The 18,469-nt window shown below is 39.7% G+C and overlaps 1 protein-coding gene across 1 annotated transcript; it reads left to right on the top strand.

Moving 5' to 3' along the window:
• Nucleotides 1-2,544: 2,544 nt before the first annotated feature.
• LOC107793244 (nuclear-pore anchor-like) lies at nt 2,545-10,986 on the top strand. The gene is made up of 5 exons (XM_016615557.2): nt 2,545-2,742; nt 2,869-3,205; nt 3,357-9,279; nt 10,412-10,500; nt 10,597-10,986. Exons 2-3 carry the CDS (start codon nt 2,900-2,902, stop codon nt 9,207-9,209), a joined length of 6,159 nt encoding a protein of 2,052 aa, XP_016471043.2. The 5' UTR covers nt 2,545-2,742; nt 2,869-2,899; the 3' UTR covers nt 9,210-9,279; nt 10,412-10,500; nt 10,597-10,986.
• The last annotated feature ends 7,483 nt before the right edge of the window (nt 10,987-18,469 follow it).

Raw genomic sequence — 18,469 nt, 5'->3', positions numbered from 1 at the left:
CCAAAATCCTTACCTCAATGAAATCCCTCTTTAAATAGCTCCCTCAAGCTCAAACCCGAATAAAAATAGTGAAGAACAACTCAAAATTCGCGAAGGGGAGTTTATATACTTTCTGGCCCAGCAAAATTGCACTTGCGGCCTAAATCCCGCTCCTGCGGTACCGCTTCTGCGGTCCACCAATCACTTCTGCGGTTTTCACTTAAGTCCTTCACGACCGCATCTGTGCCCAGGAACCGCATCTGCGGCCAAGCTCCAAATGGCCAACCTCCGTTCTGCAGCTCCTCTTCAAATCTGCGGCGTCGCACCTGCGGTCCCCAATCCGCAAGTGCGGAAATATCAGAAGCAACAAATTCTGCAGCTCCTCCAAAACACCAAACTCCCCGTCAACCTTCCAAATCCATCCCGAGACCCTCGGGACCTCAACCAAACATGCCAACATATCCCATAACATCATTCAAACTTGTTCCAACCTTTGGGACGCTCAAAACAACATCAAAACACCAAATCACATCGAATTCAAGCCTAAGATTCCAAAATCTTCCAAATTCTGCTTTTGATCAAAAAGCCTATCAAACCACGTACGAATAACTTGAAATTTTGCACACACATCCCAAATGATATAACGGACCTACTGCAACTCCCGGAATTCTATTCTGACCCCTATATCAAAATCTCACCTATCCACCGGAAAACGCCAAAATTTCAACTTCGCCAATTCATGCCTAAATCTACTCCGGGCCTCCAAAACCCATTCCGATCACGCTTCTAAGTACCAAATCATCTCCCGAAGCTATCCGAACCATAAGAATTCACATCCGAGCCTATTTCACATAAGTCAATATCCGGTTGACTTTTCCAACTTAAACTCACTCAAAAGAGACTAAGTGTCTCAAACCTCGCCAAAACCTTTCTGAACCCGAGCCAACCAACCCGATAATGCATAATACCGATAAATAAGGCAATAAGAAATAGAAATGGGGGAAACAGAGCGGTAACTCATGAGACAACTGGCCGGGTCGTCATATATCTTTATTACATCTCCTTCTACTGATGATACCTTGACCTTCTATGATCCCCAAATGAAACAAATTCACTTCTATTAAGAATGTTAGTGTGGTTTGAGGCAATTTGAAATGAAAGTCAACACAAGACACTCTGAAAATCACTTAAGTTGGAGAGGTGCATAACATGTAGGCAGGGGCGGATTTAGGGGGCGCAAGGGGGTTTACCCGAACCCCCTTTGCCGAAAAAATACACAGTATATATAAGGTAAAATTTATTTTTTATCTCTATATATTAAGTTTTGAACCCCCTTAACACAATCCAAAAGTGTAGTTTAGTGATTAAGGAGATTCAAAATCTACATAAGGTTATGAGTTTAATTCCCACTAGATACAATTTTTTTTTTGAACCTCTTCGTAGAGATCCTGCCTCCGCCACTGCATGTAGGTGTTAGCGGCATGTAGCTGTAAAGTGGCTACCTCACCCATTAAGTGTCTTGGTCTTTAGGTTGGGGAAATTCAAAGATGTCGATTTTGGCAAATGGTGAGCAAAATGATTACAACCACGTCTGTGGCATCAAGTGTTTCAAGCAAGCCCTTGGGAACCACTTAGTCTTGCTGGTTGCTACTGTAGCTCTTCAGCCAATTATGGCTTATTTTGCAAAAAAATTAGGAAAGGTTAGGGAATGTGTGCATATGGAGAAGTTTACCATAAATTGATATAATAACATTATTCTTTTATTAATTAAAAAGGTCGTAAAATTTTAGAAAGGTTACGGATTTCTTATCTAATTAAAATAAGTTTTGATTTAGTAAACAAAATTTGACTTGATTTTAAGTTCCTAAATATTAGGAAAGTAATTTAAATTACAATTATAATTTTATCCAATATATAACTGTTTTTTAAAGGTTAAAAAAGATAACGATATTTCGTCAAAGGCATTCGTGCTTTTAAATATATATATATATATAAATAGATAGATACGTTTATGCTGCACCCTAGTTCTTGTTGAACGTTGGCCATACATGGCCTTTAACTAACCTTTGATCTTAATTTGTGGCTATTGGAGATTGAAATATATTCGGCAGATGCTATTAACGCTAACGCTACAGACATAGTTATTATGTGTTTAACGCTATTGTATGTGAATGTAGGTGGTTGATGCTCTAGTTGGAGATTGCTGTTAGACAGCTTTAGGTATGCTAACCAAATATTCCCATTTTGACGGAGAAATTCCCAAGCAATCCAACATAAATCAAGTGAAGACTTTTGCAGTTCCACCACATTTTGTTGAATCACAAGTCCCACACGATAAGGATGGAACATATTTTGTTAGATTTATATCTATATATTAAGCTGGTTGGGCTTGGTAATCATCAAAATGCCCTAAGTGGCTTGTAATACAACTTCTTATTAATTTTAATACAAATACCTAGTTTCTCAAAAATAAAAGTGTGTTAACCAAAAAAGCAAAAACAATTGTAATCTACATGTTGGAAAACAAATTATTTGTCAAATACCGCTATAACTTGGAAACGCATGTACTTAGGAAAATATGATTATAAAAAAAAAGTAAATAAATTACGAGGCAAGGCCAAGGGTAACACGACAGATGTAAAAGCACAGGAAGAAGAAACATCAGAAACCAGGAAACTGCTTCGGTGGGGAGCGTGGAGAAACTCCCTTTGTCGTTTCAGATTTGCCCTAGCCGTGCATTACATAACTGATTCCCCATTGTTGGTAAGTTTTTCCTCCCAATATGTTCCCGTGGTTGTTCTTCTAGGGCTTTCCGTTGCAAAATGTTAGACTATTATTATAGCAGTTTAAAAAAATTAGGGCATTAACATAGTACATTTGATTTCACAGATTGATGAAAAGTGAAAAACAAAAGTGAGCGATGCCGTTGTTTATGTCGGACGAGGAATACGAGCGGTGCTCGAACGACGCCGTTTTGGTATCTGAAAAAGCCGATGAATTCATACGCGATTTATACAATCAACTGGAGACTGTGAAAGCGCAGGCTGATGCTGCTTCCGTTACTGCTGAACAGAGTTGTTCCTTCCTCGAACAGAAGTACCTCTCGCTTAATTCGGAGTACTCTGAGCTTCAATCGCAGTACTCTGAGCTTAACTCGTCGTTCGAGAGACGCCTATCTGAACTCTCTCAAGTACAAGCCGAGAAGCAGCAAGTTCACCTCCAATCTGTAAGTCTTTTCTAATTCCTAATTCCTTTTTCTTGTTTCGTGTACTTTTGATATGTTAGTGGTTTCTCCTTAGTTAGTGCACCCTAAATTCTGTATTTTTTCTATGTTTTTTTCTGTTGTATTTGATTGTTTTTCCGGAACATGAAAACAGATTGGAAAGGATGGAGATGTGGACCGGTTATCCACAGAGGCTTCAGAACTGCGGAAAACGAAGAGGCAGTTGATGGAATTGGTGGAGCAGAAAGACTTGGAGATCAGTGAGAAAAATTCCACTATCAAAAGCTATCTTGATAAGATACTTCATTTGACTGAAACTGCTGCGGCTAGGGAAGCGCGGGTCTGTGACTTGGAGACTGAAGTATCACGCTCTCAGGCTTCTTGTTCGCGGCTTTTGCAGGAGAAGGAGCTTGTTGAGAGGCATAATGCATGGCTGAATGATGAGTTAACGGCCAAGGTCAATGATCTCATGAAGCTGCGTAAAGTGCATTCTGAGCTTGAGGCAGATATGTCTGCCAAACTTGCTGATGCCGAGAAAAAATTTAATGAATGTGATAGGTGCTTGAAGAGGAAAGAGGAACAGGTGAGGGAAATGGAGTTAAAGTTCACTTCTCTAGAGCACGATTTATTAACTTCCAAGGATGTAGTAGCTGCGAAAGAGGAGCAAATGTCTGGGGAGATTGCAACCTTAAACAAGCTTGTGGAACTGTACAAGGAGAGTTCTGAGGAGTGGTCTAAAAAGGCAGGAGAACTTGAAGGAGTAATTAAGGCTTTAGAGAGTCATGGAAACCAAATAGAGAATGACTATAAAGAGAGGCTTGAAAAAGAAGTATCTGCAAAGAAAGAACTAGAGGAGGAGGTTGCATGCTTGAAAAATAAGCTTGTGAAAAGCGAAGCAGAATTGAAAATTAGGGGAGAAGATACACTGAAACTTCTTCCTTTGAATTATTTTACGAGGGAATCATTGCCAAACTCAGTTGAAACTAGTGACATGGTTGAGGATGATCACATGGTTGTACCTAGTCTACCTGTTGGTGTTTCAGGAACCGCATTAGCAGCTTCACTTCTTCGGGAGGGTTGGGGTCTGGCTAAGATGTACACAAAATATCAGGAAGCTGTTGATGCTCTACGACATGAACAATTGGGAAGAAAACAAGCTCAAGCTGTATTAGAGCGTGTACTATGTGAAATAGAGGAGAAAGCTGGAGTTATCTTGGACGAGCGAGCAGAACATGAAAGACTGGAAGATGCTTACTCTGTGCTAAGTGAAAAAATGCAGCATTCCCTCTCTCAGCAAGCTGATTTAGAGAGGAATGTTCTGGAATTAAACGCTGATCTGAGAAGTCGTGACCGTGATTATGCAGTTGCTCAGGCAGAGATAGTTGACCTCCAAGAACAGGTGACAGTGCTTTTAAAGGAATGTCGTGATATACAACTCCGTGGTGGATCAGTGGGACCTAAAAATGATTATTCTGTGGTGTCAGATTCTGTATTTATGTTTGGTGCTGAATCTAATGCTGATAATGCTGGAAGGCTGTTGAGCTACAAGGACATAAACAGTCTGGTTGAACAAAATGTCCAGCTAAGAGGCTTAGTTCGCAGCCTTAGTGACCAGATTGAGAACAGAGAGTTAGAGTTGAAGGAAAAGTATGAGAAGGAGCTTCAGAAGCATATTGATGAAGCTTCCTCCAAGGTTAATGCTGTACTGGAAAGAGCTGACGAACAGGGAAGGATGATCGAATCACTCCATACAGCTGTGGCAATGTACAAACGGCTTTATGAAGAGCATAGAGTTCATTCGTCTGATACTCAATCTCAAAATTTGGCGGAGGTTGAAAGACAGGAAGTGATGCTTTTGCCTGATGATTCACATGAAGCTTTAGGGAGAGCACAAGAACGGGCTTTTGAGCGTGTAAAATGTCTCGAAGAAGAGTCATCAAGATTGCGGAGCGAGTTGATCTCTCTTCGATCCGAGCGTGAGAAGTCAGCTTTGGAAGCACAGTTTGCTCGAGATAAACTTGACAGATATGTGAAAGATTTTGAGCTCCAGAGAGAGGAGCATAATGCTGTCCTCATGAGAAATGTTGAGTTCTCACAGTTGATAGTTGACCACCAGAAGAAACTGCGAGAAAGTTATGAGTCATTGAATGCTGCTGAGGAGCTTTCTCGAAAGCTAAAGATGGAGGTTTCTGTTCTAAAGAACGAAAAGGATATGCTGATAAATGCCGAGAAGAGAGCTTCTGATGAAGTATGTAATTTGTCACAGAGGGTGCACAGTTTGCAGGCCCATTTAGATACATTGCAGAGTACAGAAAACGTTCGTGATGAGGCAAGAGCTGCTGAGAGGAAAAGGCAGGAAGAGTATATTAAATGCATTGAGAAAGAATGGGCTGAGGCTAAGAAAGAAGTGCAAGAAGAGCGTGATAAAGTTCGAAACCTTATGCTTGAGCGAGAAAGTGATTTTAAGAATGCATTGAGACGAGCCGAGGAAATGGGGAAAGAATTGGCCAGTACTTCACGTTCTTTGGCTGCTGCCGAATCTAGAGCTGTTATTGCTGAGGCACGATCTGCTGATTTAGAGGAAAAACTGAAAGCTTCACAAGGAAAGATGTCTGAGAGAGCTGATGAAGGTGGTCCTTCCTCTTCTACTGAGCTTTCTGGGGACATGCACTCTGCTGAAGAAGTTAAAACACTCAAAGAGGAGATGCAGGCTAACAAAAATCACATGCTGCAATATAAAAGCATAGCTCAGGCGAATGAAGAAGCATTGAAGCAGTTGGAATTGGCCTATGAGGACCTCAAAGTGGAAGCTGATATAGTGAAAAAATCAATGGAAGAGGAAGCTTTATCGCTTAGGAAACATATTACTGATCTTGAAAATGAATGTACTGTGAAATCAATTGAAGCAGCTTCTGCAATTGCAGGGAAAGAAGAAGCTGTTGCTGCTACTTTAGCTGAAATATCCAGTCTGAAAGAAGATAACTCTGCTAAGATGTCACAGATTTCAAATTTGGAGGCTCAAATAACTGCTTTGAAAGATGATTTGGACAAAGAGCATCAAAGATGGCGTGCCGCTCAAGTTAATTATGAGAGACAGGTAATCCTGCAGTCAGAAACAATTCAAGAACTGACTAGAACATCTCAAGCCTTGGCTGCCTTACAAGAAGAATCATCTGAGCTCCGTAAAATTTCGGATATTCTAAAAACTGAAAATAATGAATTGAAGGCCAAGTGGGGGGCAGAGATGTCGGCGCTAGAAGTATCAAAAACTGAAGCTGAGAAGAAGTACACTGAGGCTAATGAACAGAACAAGGTATTACTTGATCGGCTTGAGGGTTTGCACATTAAACTGGCTGAGAAGGACCGTGAATCTTTAGGTACATCTTCTGGAAGCACAACGGCCGAGAGTGATGATGGGTTGATGAATGTAGTGAATTATCTAAGACGGTCTAAGGATATTGCAGAAACAGAAATTTCTTTGCTGAGACAGGAAAAACTTCGGTTGCAATCGCAACTCGAGAACGCTCAGAGGAGGGCAGATATAGCAGAAGCATCACTTAATTCTGAGCGAGAGAATTCAAGAGCTCAGGTTTTAAATGAAGAGGAGTTTAAAGCACTGCAGCTTCAGGTTAGAGAACTGAACTTACTTCGTGAAAGTAACTTGCAATTGAGAGAGGAGAACAAGCACAACTTTGAAGAATGCCAGAAACTTCGTGAAGCTGCTCAGAAGATGAAGATTGAAGTAGAGGGTCTGCAGAAGCTCCTCAATGAAAGACAAGAAAATGTGGAGGCTTGTAGGAAAGAGATTGAAATGCAGAGGCTGGATAAAGAGCAGCTTGAGAGAAGGGTTAATGAGTTGGTTGAGAGGTATAAGAGTTTTGATCTGGAAGAATATGCTAGTCTGAAAGAAGCTGCTCAACAGATGCAAGTGAATTTGAGAGAAAAGGATGCAGAACTGGAGAAGATTAAGAAGACCATATCTGAGCAGCAGAATCTGGTTTCTAGCTTAGAACAAGACCTCACGAGGAGCAGAACAGAATTGAGTCAGAGGGAATTGAGAATCAACGAGGTTTTGCAAGCTGAGGCTTCTCTGAAATCCGAAGTTGATAAACTCAGAAGGTTAATTGCTCAACTGAAGAAGAGGGCGGAGAACTTATCAAAGGAAAAGGACAACTTATCAAAGGAAAAGGACAACATATCAAAGGAAAAGGATGATTTGGCTAGGGAGAATCAAGCTCTCTCCAAACAATTGGAAGATGCTAAACTGGGGAAAAGAACTGCCGATGCTGCAGATGAACAGGCCTTGAAAGACAAAGAAAAGGAGAAAGACACCAGAATCCAGGGGCTTGAGAAGATGGCCTTTCAACTCAAAGAAGAGTTGAAACAAGGGAAATTAAAGCGTTTGAAGACTCAAAAGACAATAAGTGACTCCTATGAAACTGTGACTCAGCAACGGTCCAAGCTATTAGATGAACTGGACAAGCATAAGCAGGCTTTGAAGACGCTTACCGATGAAGTTGAGAAGATAAGGCAAGCCAAAAACAGTCAATCAGAGGGCACATCAGTGGATCAACTCCTTTCCGGGACTCACTTAGAGGACTTCACTGCTGCATATTTTCAGGCTGTAGATGAGTTTGAAAGGGTTGCACGTGGTGAGCTCGGGGTTACAGGTGCCACCGACATTTCTGCTCCAGATGCTTCTGTTTCTGGCTCTGTTGTACCTGGTCCAGCAGCTACGCCTTCGCCACCAGCTAGCTTGTTGACTTCCACTCCTGTGGTGGGAAAAGTTGTTTTATCAAAGATGACCTCTGAAACTCGTAAAACAGGAAGGAGGTTGGTTCGACCTCGCATTACAAAGCCAGAAGAACCTTCAGCTGATGTAGAGATGCAAGATACTGATGTATCCAGCAACAGTGGGAAGCACATAACAACACCTCAAAATGCAGAAAATCTAGAGAATGCAACATTAGCAACTCAACCACCAATTCGCAAGCGCCCTTCTGCAGCGTCTACCTCAGAGTTACAAGAAGAGTCTTCTGCCACGGGTGAACCCTGCTTAGATGTGGCTCAACCTGTGCTTAAGAAGTCCAAAGGTCTAGAGGCACCTCAAGAAGGTGGTGAAGAAAAATCTGTTGGTAATGTAGAAATTTCAGAATCTCTGCCTACTACAGAGGAACAGGATGCTGGAGATGAAACCCAAGGTTTCAAAGAGGAAGCCAGTGATACTGAGAAGGATGAGACTATGCTTTCTGGCGAGCAGGTTGAAGATCCGGCAGTTATTGCAACAAATCAGGCTGAGTCACAGATTGATAGAACAGATGGTGCAGATGATACTTTGGGAAGGCCTAGTGAAGTGTCAACTCCAGATAATGAATCAAAGTTTCAGGTGGAACAAGAGAGAGAGCAGCTAGCAGCGGACGAAAGGGAAGAGGGAGAGCTAATTGCTGATCCTGAAGATGTTGGAAATCTCGAGGGAGTTAGCAATTTATTAATGGGAAGCACAGAAAATTTAGAACCTCAGGGTGAAAGCTTAGTTGGTACTGATGAAGACGCCTTGCTTACTCCAACAGACACCGGGGAGATTGAATCTTCCCAGCTCCCAGATGATGATAAGAATGATGAAGTCGATGCAACAGAAGAGCTATCTGAAAGCTCTGATAAGTTGAATGATGGCGGTGACCAGGTTGCTACTGAAACTGATCAGGCTGTGGATGCTGTTGTTACTGGTGAGAAACCATCAAGCAGTTCAGTTGACAGTAGCATTTCAAAAGAAGGGGGGCCGGGTGACACTGCTGCAGCTGAAACAGAAGAAGGGAAACAGGTTTCACCTGTCAATAGGAGCTCAAGAACCATAAACTTGAATGAGAGGGCTAGAGAAAGGGCTTCCCTTAGGCAGGCTGGTATGCTTTCCTCTACGATGCCAAGAGGCCGTGGCCGAGCTCCTCGGGGTCGTGGTGGGCGCAATGTGCGTGGTGGTCGCGGTCAAACCCCTGGTTCACAGGGTTAATCATTTTGCATTATCTTTTATGACAATTATGTGGGAGCTCTGGTTCCTCTATGCAGCCTTTCATTCTTCTGTAAGTTAAACTCCCTCCATTTCAATTTATGTGAACCTATTTCCTTTTTAGCCCGGGCCAAAAAGAATGACCCCTTTCCTTATTTGGAAACAAATTACCTTTATGCATTGATTTATAGCCATACAAAATATATGTGCCTCATTTTACACCACACGTTCAAAAGTCTTCTCATTTTTCTTAAACTCCGTGCTCAGTCAAATGGGTTAGCATAAATTGAAATGGAGGGAGTAATACTTCTAATAAACATTTCATAGATCAATTTCATTCCATCTCACTTGTTGAAAAATCAATTTCCTGCAACACAGTTTTGTGCTTTTATAAGAAGGAATTTTAAGAGTATGCTTTAAATTGTAATGGATTTTTATTGCAATTGTATGAGTTCTATGAGAAAGAGGACAGACCAAGTTTATTTTGCGCTAAGTGTTTATTACTGAATAAATGAAAAGATCCCCCCTTTTCTCCTTTTCTTGAGAGAATACCTCTCATCCACAAATTATCTGAGTGAGACATAGAAGAATAAGATTAGATTTCATTTGGTAATACAGGAAGAACAAATTGGCTTATATTCTACCTACCCCATATCCTTCTGCCAAGATATGAACCTCTCTCTGTGTGTGTGTGTAGTTTGACCATCATTCGAGAGTCGAGACCAAGTCTTATCCAAAGTTGTAGTTTCCTTTCTGGATAGGTTACCAAAGTTAGAGTTGTACAATTTATCGCTTAATTGAAAAGAGGAAATGACTAGAGAGGAGTTGATCTGATACTATTCCCAATTTATTGAATTAAGATGGTGAGCAATGAAGACTAGTCGGTTATGAAATTATGACGGGAATTCCTCCTTCCTAGATGTGGCAATTCTAGTCCGTAAAAAGATGGATGGAAATTGTATTCTTTTGACGAGATGTCAGGTTTTTCTTTCTCTTCGTTTTTCTCTCCGCTGAGATGGGTGGGGTTTCTATTTCCTTCATCAACCTTGAAGCATGTTTATGTTGTAATATTTTGATTTTAAAATTGATGATTATTCTCGTGTTGCTACTCCTGTTAGTACAGATGTGTACCTGCTTAGCTGTTATAAAGATTTCTGAATATTTGTGCTATCTTAACTGTTTCCAAACTCTTTTGCAATGCTTAGGTTGCTTCCTGGTATCACTTAATTCATCTTGGAGACTCTTCACTCTAGCCCTTAATCTTTTGTCACTACATTCATCTTCGGATTTAATGGTAAAGCCAGCTGAGTCCCCTTCTCTACTTATAACTGTTGAAACATTGCTGCCTTTATTTTTAACTAAAGTGGAGTTGTTCTTGCTTCTTTTGCAGTGCATCGGGTAAAAAATGAGCCGGAAGACCATTGTCCAACGAAATCGATTGTGAAGATTTCAGTAGCTTCTTGCCCAACCATTTACGTCATGACTAGTTTCTTTGGGCTGCTTCTGTTTTTTTCCTCTTCTGATTGGGACTTTAACTTGAGATTGACGTTCTTACTTTTTTGATGGATAATCAACCTTGATGATGTTCTTGCTGTTTTGTTGATCTGCTGTTTGGGGAAGATCTTGTCTTATGTTTACTGGACTGTCTGGATGTCTTAAGCAAGTTTGGTGGCCATCAACAGCGGCCTCTGCTGTGATCAGGATGCTTCTTGCCCCTCTCTGTAATTAGTCTTTAACTTCCTCTTGGCTAAAGTTGATGGCTTTATTGCTCTTTGTTCAAGTCTTTATATTCTGTGCTATTTTCTGCTATACGAAGCAAATGCGACATTTTTGTTGCGTTTTGGATGGAAGACTTGAAATTTTTTCCGGAACACTATTTTGAAAAGGTGGTTTTCCAGTTTTTTGAAAACATGAAAAAGTTTTCTCTAATGACTTTTTGTGAAAAAAGACTATACTGAACCTTTTTCTCGCTCGGACTCACTGGGAGAACAATGTCTTCACAAACTAAAACTATGGATGGGAACTGTCTTTCAACCATTTAGCTTAGGTTTGGCAGCCTTAGGGACAGCTTCTCATCCCTGATGAATACGATTTCTGTTAAAGCTCAAGTAAAGCCAAATTGATGATTTTAGATTGAGGTAATTCCTTTTAACCAGAAAAAATAATAAAAACAAATAAAACGAGAAATAAAGTGTAATAGGAATCAGTAGCTTTATGTAAAAAATTTCGAAAAGCAAGGGCATACACTCCTTAGTTGGAATTGAGGTTGTATATAGCTGACCTAAGTCAGATTGGGTTGAGGATTGATATTAGTTTGAGGCTTATAACCTGTTTTGTTTTACATGTTTATACCGAAAAAAGAAAAGAGGCATATTACCATCAAAAGAAATACTTAACTAAAAATAACATTTTTGGCACGTCGTATAAGTACCACGATACTATAATATGTGCATAGGACGGTTTTATGGTTTACGTAGAAAATTACCAAGTGGAGTGCAGGCAAATAGAAAAAGAGGTATATGTTGGCGATTCGGTACAAAAAAAAGGAACTTAATTGGTTTAACTACTTGCTAATGTTTCACTTGCTAGGACTGCAAGTCATTCACGAATCCCATATATAAAGTTGCAAGAGATTTCTCTACTTCAGCTTTGCAAATTGGAATTTCTTGATAATTCTCATGTGTTCCGAAGATTTGTTGACTTTGGGCAAAAAGAAAACAAAGGAACAAAGAATTAGTTATTCCGGCATATTCTTTCTACATAGAAATCATTTCAGGGGTAATTTGGTTGCAAAAAAGAACAAATAGTACCGGGATTAATTAATAATAAGATTATTCAATGGATATGCTTTACAGTAGATATTTGGTTCATTAGACCAAAACTAAATAAGAGATAAAGTAATCTCATATTTGGTTTTGTATAAAGTTTAAACAGATATGTCTTCACTGGCTTTCATATTACGTTTCAGTAAACAAGTTCTTAGAATATACTTTTTAAATTTTATTTTGTACAACGTTTATATACTGACTTGCATTACATAATGTTTCAATTAACTAGTGGTAACTGAAAATGCTGAACGATGATTGTAGGCTAAGGAATGCAAAATAAAGATCGCCTAGTCCAAACCTCAATCACAAGAACAACAAAAGACAACAGTAAAATAGAAGAGATTCGTTTATCACCACATAAATTTTATTCACTAGATGGTGTCAAACTCCTGATGTGAGCATGTGATGAACAAAATTTAGCACAAAGACAATAAAAAGAATATACTACATGATAGCAGCCAAGTGAACTATGTTAGCGGAAACGTAAAAGAACGAACACAAGATTTAATGTGGTTCAAATCAAAATAATCCTATGTTCACCAGAGAACAGTTGTCTTTTTATTATTAACAAAGGAAGGAGAGGGTTCCCAATTACACTTAAGAGAATTTCTCTCTTAACTCTCTACTCACTACAATGTATTGTATTATTTTTGGGATAGTTTCTACAAATGAAGGAGTGCATCTATTTATAGAGGTAAAGACCTCCTCTTGATGCCATTGGTGACATCAAACTACCTTCTCTTGACGTCATGGGTGACATCAAAGGAGGAAGCTTCCTCCTAGCATCCACACCAACTCTTTCCACCAATTCTTCCAATTGGCATGCCATTGTTGACTAAACATAAACCAACACTTTCAATCTCCACCTTGGTTTGCGTTTCGAGCGTGCGTGTGAACAACTTTGGCCAAAACTTCTAAGCTTACTGGGCAACCCCGTTGTAAGAAACAAGAAGAATCAAACCATTGTTGAACATACCACCTCCACCTAACAACTGTTCTCTTTGGAGTTGCATCAGTTGATGCACAACCCTGCCAAGTCCTTGCAGTGTGCAAACTTAGCGAGCGAGACTATCTTGTTCAACATGTCTGCAGCATTATCGTCTGTGATAACCTTCACGACCTTGATCGTTCCCTCTTCAACAACATCTCGAATAAAATAAAATCTGACATCAATGTGTGTAGTGCGCTCATGACATCTCTGATTTTTCATTAGATGAATAGCACTCTGACTATCACATCTAAGAGTTGATTCCAGCTTAACCAAACTCAATTCCGCTACTAAACCTTTCAACCAGATAGCTTCCTTCACCGCCTCCGCTGCTGCCATGTATTCTACTTCTGTTGTAGACAAAGCGACAATCGATTGCAGAGTCGACTTCCAACTAACGGCACTGCCAACGAGGGTAAAGATGTATCCAGTTGTGGACCTTCTTCTGTCAAGATCTCCTGCATAGTCAGAATCTACATAATAGAGAATTGAAATACCTCCACCACTTTTTCGAAAGGTCAGACCAACACCAGAAGCTCCTTTGAGATATCTCAATATCCACTTGATAGCTTCCCAATGCCTCTTTCCTGGGCTGGACATGTATTTACTTACCACACTTACAGATTGAGCAATATCTAGATATGTGCATACCATAGCATACACAATGCTACCGACTGCACTGGCATAAGGAATCTTTGACATATGCCCCACCTCATCCTTGGACTGAGGCATTTGTAACTCTAAAAGTTTAAAATGAGGAGCTAATGGTGTACTTACAGGCTTGCACGTATGCATATTGAATCTCTCGAGAACCCTTTCAATATACCTCTTCTGAGAAAGATGTACAACACCGTCTTCTCTTGAAATCTCCATACCAAGGATTTTCTTTGCAGCTCCTAAATCCTTCATGTCAAATTCCTTACTCAACAGTTTCTTCAAAGCATTTATCTCTGTAATGTTATCAGCATCAATAATCATATCATCAACATACAACAATAAATAAATCATTGAGTTACCAGACATCTTCTTGTGATACACACAGCTATCAAATGCACTCCTTGAGAATTCATGTGTAGTCATGAATGCATCAAACCTCTTGTACCATTGTCTAGGGGATTGCTTCAAACCATACAAAGACTTCTTTAGTTGGCATACATGATCTTCTTTTTCCTCAGCTAGGAAACCTTCAGGCTGATCCATATAGATTGTCTCTTCTAGATCACCGTGTAAGAAAGCAGTTTTGACATCAAGCTGTTGAAGCTCCAAGTCAAATTGGGCAACCAATGCTAGTAGCACGCGAATTGAGCTATGCTTCACGACTGGAGAGAAAATCTCATTGTAGTCAATTCCCTCCTTCTGACTGAAACCTTTTGCAACCAATCTCGCCTTGAACCTAGCATCTTCCACTTCAGGAATTCCCTCTTTCTTTCGGTAGACCCACTTGCATCCAACTGTCCTCTTCCCCTTTTGTCTTTTCACTAAGACCCATGTCTGATTCTTGTGAAGAGACTCCATATCTTCAGTCATGGCTAACCGCCATTGTACATCATCCTTGCAAGAAGTTGCTTCAATATACGAGGAGAGCTCCAAATCCTTAATCTCTTGTTGTGCAGCTACAAACGCATATGCAATCAAGTTTGATTGATCTATAAGGCGTTCCGGTTCTCGTGTCTACCTCTTCTCCCTCCCCTTAGCAATTGTGTATGGTTCATTGACATCAAGTTCTTCAAGGTCTACATCTTCTGACTCATCTTTAACCTGAGTCTCTTGATCCTTTTCCTTGGCAAGCTCCACCGGAAGCTCCACCTGCTCGTTGTTCTTGTTTCCTGAAAACTCCACGGAAACTTTACGGGGATCAAGTATAGAGGATTCATCGAAGGTGACATCTCTACTAACTATAAATTTGAGTAAAGACAAACACCAAAGTTTGTACCCTTTTACTCCATCCACATACCCTACGAATATGGCCTTCTTAGCCCTTGGTTCAAGCTTTCCTTCATTAACGTGATAATAAGTTGGACACCCAAATACTCGTAAGTATGAATAGTTAGAGGGTTCACCTGACCATACCTCATTCGGAGTCTTAAAGTCAATTGCCGATGCTGGAGATCGATTGACAATATGAGCAGCAGTGTGAACTGCTTCAGCCCAAAATACTTTGGACATTTTGGCTTGTAGGAGCATACAACGAGCCTTTTCAAGAAGAGTTCTGTTCATTCTCTCGGCAACTCTATTCTGTTGTGGGGTATGCCTGACAGTCCTATGTCTTGAGATCCCATGAACCTTGCAGAATTCATTAAACTCTTCATTGCAAAACTCCAAGCCATTGTCTGTGCGAAGATACTTGATTTTCTGCTCCATTTGATTTTCAACTAAAATCTTCCACTCTTTAAATGCTTCAAAAGCATCACTTTTTGCCTTCAAAAAATGCACCCAAACCTTTCGTGAGAAATCATCAATAAAAGTGAGAAGATACCTCTTTTTGCCCTTCGATGGAAGTTTAGAGGGACCCCATAAATCTGAATGGATGTAGTCTAGCACTCCTCTTGTCTTGTGTTTGCCAGTGCTGAAGCTGACCTTCTTTTGCTTCCCTAGAACGCAGTGCTCACAGAAGTCAAGTGTGTTGATATTCTCACCTTCCAAAAGGTTACAATTGCTCAACATCTCCAGTCCATATACGCTCATATGGCCTAGTCTCATGTGCCATAGTCTTGCCTTGTCATCATTAGATAACTACACTGTAGATGCATTTGCAGAGCCAACAATGGTGCTTCCGGCCAATGTGTAAAGGCCATTCTCCAGCTTGCCTTTCAGCATGACTAAAGAACCTTTAGTCACCTTTATAGTTCCTGCTTCGCTCATGTACCTGTAGCCTTGTTCATCCAGAGTACTCAGGGAGATCAAATTCTTCTTCAGATCAGGAACATGACGGACTTGTGTAATAGTCCTTACGACTCCATCATGACAGCGAACCCAAACTGAGCCAATGCAACTATTGCACAAGTTGCATTATTGCCCATTACTACGGTTCTCCCACTTTTCTCATAGCTGCTAAACCAGTCTTTTCGGAACGTCATATGCAGAGTACGAGCAGAGTCTAACACCCATTTATTTTCATAACTACTATTATTATTACACGATGTTGTTAGTATATAATCATTATCAAAATCATGTACCTGTTCAACTGTAGATGCACTTGCCTTTTCCTTAGACTTTGACATTGGGCAATCTCGTTCAAAGTGCCCCTTATTGCCACAACCTCAACACTCTGTATTCTTCTTGTTCACACGAGACTTTGATCTGTGCTTTGATTTGCTCTTTCCCTGTTGGCTAGTCCGACCTCTCACAAAGAGCTCACTTGCCTGGTTATCTCTATCTCCTTCAATGTGCCTCCGCACATCACTAGAGTTAAGTGATTGCCGCACTTGCTCAAGCTTGATAGGCTCCTTGTTATACATCATTGAATTCTCAATATCACGATATCCTGAAGTCAATGAAAATAACAAAGCACATGCAAGCGTCTCCTCCTCCTTTTTAATTCCTGCAATCTGTAAGTCCATGACAAGTTTATTGAACGTATCTAAATGATCTTGTAACGAAGTACCTGACCCCATCTTAAATGTGTGAAGACGTCGTTGTAACAACATCCTTTTTGTCATGATCGGTCTTGGTATAGCCCTTCTAGCTTTTCCCATAACTGTTTGGCCGTCTCTTCGGTACCCGTACTCACTTCACAAAGCACGTTAGGTGCAATAGATAGTTGGATTGCACTCAATGCATCCCCTTCAATCTTCTCCTTGTCGGGAGCTGATATATCCTTAGGATACTTTCCGTCAATAGCATGGATTGAATCTTCCCTCCGCAGTAACGCCATCATCTGGATCTTCCAGATATTGAAGTTGTTGCGTCCACTAAATCTATCAATTTCAAACTTCATGGAACTCATCTTTGCTTGTTCTTCCTCCTTGGATCGTTAAAGAATCATGTTGCTCTGATACCAATTGTTAGCGGAAACGTAAAAGAAAGAACACAAGATTTAACGTAGTTCGGATCAAAATAATCCTACATCCACCAGAGAACAATTGCTTTTTTATTATTAACAAAGGAAGGGAGGAGTTTCCAATTACACTTAAGAGAATTTCTCTCTTAACTCTCTACTCACTACAATGTATTGTATTATTTTTGGGATGATTTCTACAAATGAAGGAGTGCATCTATTTATAGAGGTAAATACCTATGACATCAAACTACCTCCTAGCATCCACACCAACTCTTTTCACCAACTCTTTCAATTGGCATACCATTATTGACTAAACATAAACCAAACACTTTCAAACTATATAGGCCAGTACTAAGGACTCAACATGAAAATTTGCTATTTTAAAATTTGTTTATAGCAATACCTAACCCAATAAATGAAGAAAAGACGGCAACTTAGAAGGGAAACTAAACGAACTACCAACAAAGAGATGAACTATGTACTTTCAAGAAATAATTTACAGATCAACACCCAATTTATGTCTTTGGCGGCGCAATAAATTCTGTCTCCTTTTACTCAAGGTACTTCAGTGCAATGTTCTGCTCTTCCTCAGAAACCTCAGCATCAGCCAATTTCTTTTCAACCATATTACGCCTGCAAATAAAGCAAATACACCAGGATTATTCTTGAGCAAGGCTTACAACAAGTAAATAACATTAGTTGTCGCATACTGCCAAATAAACGCTTAATAACTTAAACAAGGAGCTCATGAAGTGAAAAATAAAAAGGGAGCTTTCAATTTTCAATAATTTTCAAAATTAGGTTGGAACAATTTTCAAACAATTGATACTTTTGGTTGCAAAAGACATGCATTTAAACGTGATGACTTCCAAATTTCCCGACATTCTAGGAGAACGGATAACTAGCAATTAGGGGTGTACAAAAGAAACCGACAAACCGTACCAAACCGATAATTTGAGTCAAATCGAAAGAAAAATCCGATTATGGTTTGGTTTGGTGTTAGAAAAAAAATCCGACCATAATTAGTTTGGTTTAGTTTTAACTAAAAAAAAGTCAAACCGAAACCAAACCAACCTGACATTACATGTATACAAGTTTTAAAAATATTCTATACATAAAAATAGTTATTGTAATGTAATTTATAATATAATTTAAGCTCTTTAATAGTTCTTTCTTTTAATGCATTATTTCAAGTTTAGACTTAGAACTTTTGAATGGTCAAATATGTTTTATAGCCCATAAAAATTAGTAACTCAAATAAAGCCTAAAGCAAAATCAAATCAATACTAATGCTAACTAAAAAATTCAATTCAATACTAGAAATGACAATAGTATTGGATATTTATTTTTTTAGTTTCACATTGATTTAGATAGTGAAAATGCATAACTCACATTTAATATTATTTAGTCATGTAATTAATACTTTGTACTTATTAGTCGTACTTAT

This window comes from Nicotiana tabacum, chromosome 8, assembly GCF_000715075.1.
Source record: "Nicotiana tabacum cultivar K326 chromosome 8, ASM71507v2, whole genome shotgun sequence".
NCBI classification, from domain to species: Eukaryota; Viridiplantae; Streptophyta; class Magnoliopsida; order Solanales; family Solanaceae; genus Nicotiana; species Nicotiana tabacum.
This window is presented reverse-complemented; position numbering and strand designations above follow the sequence as displayed.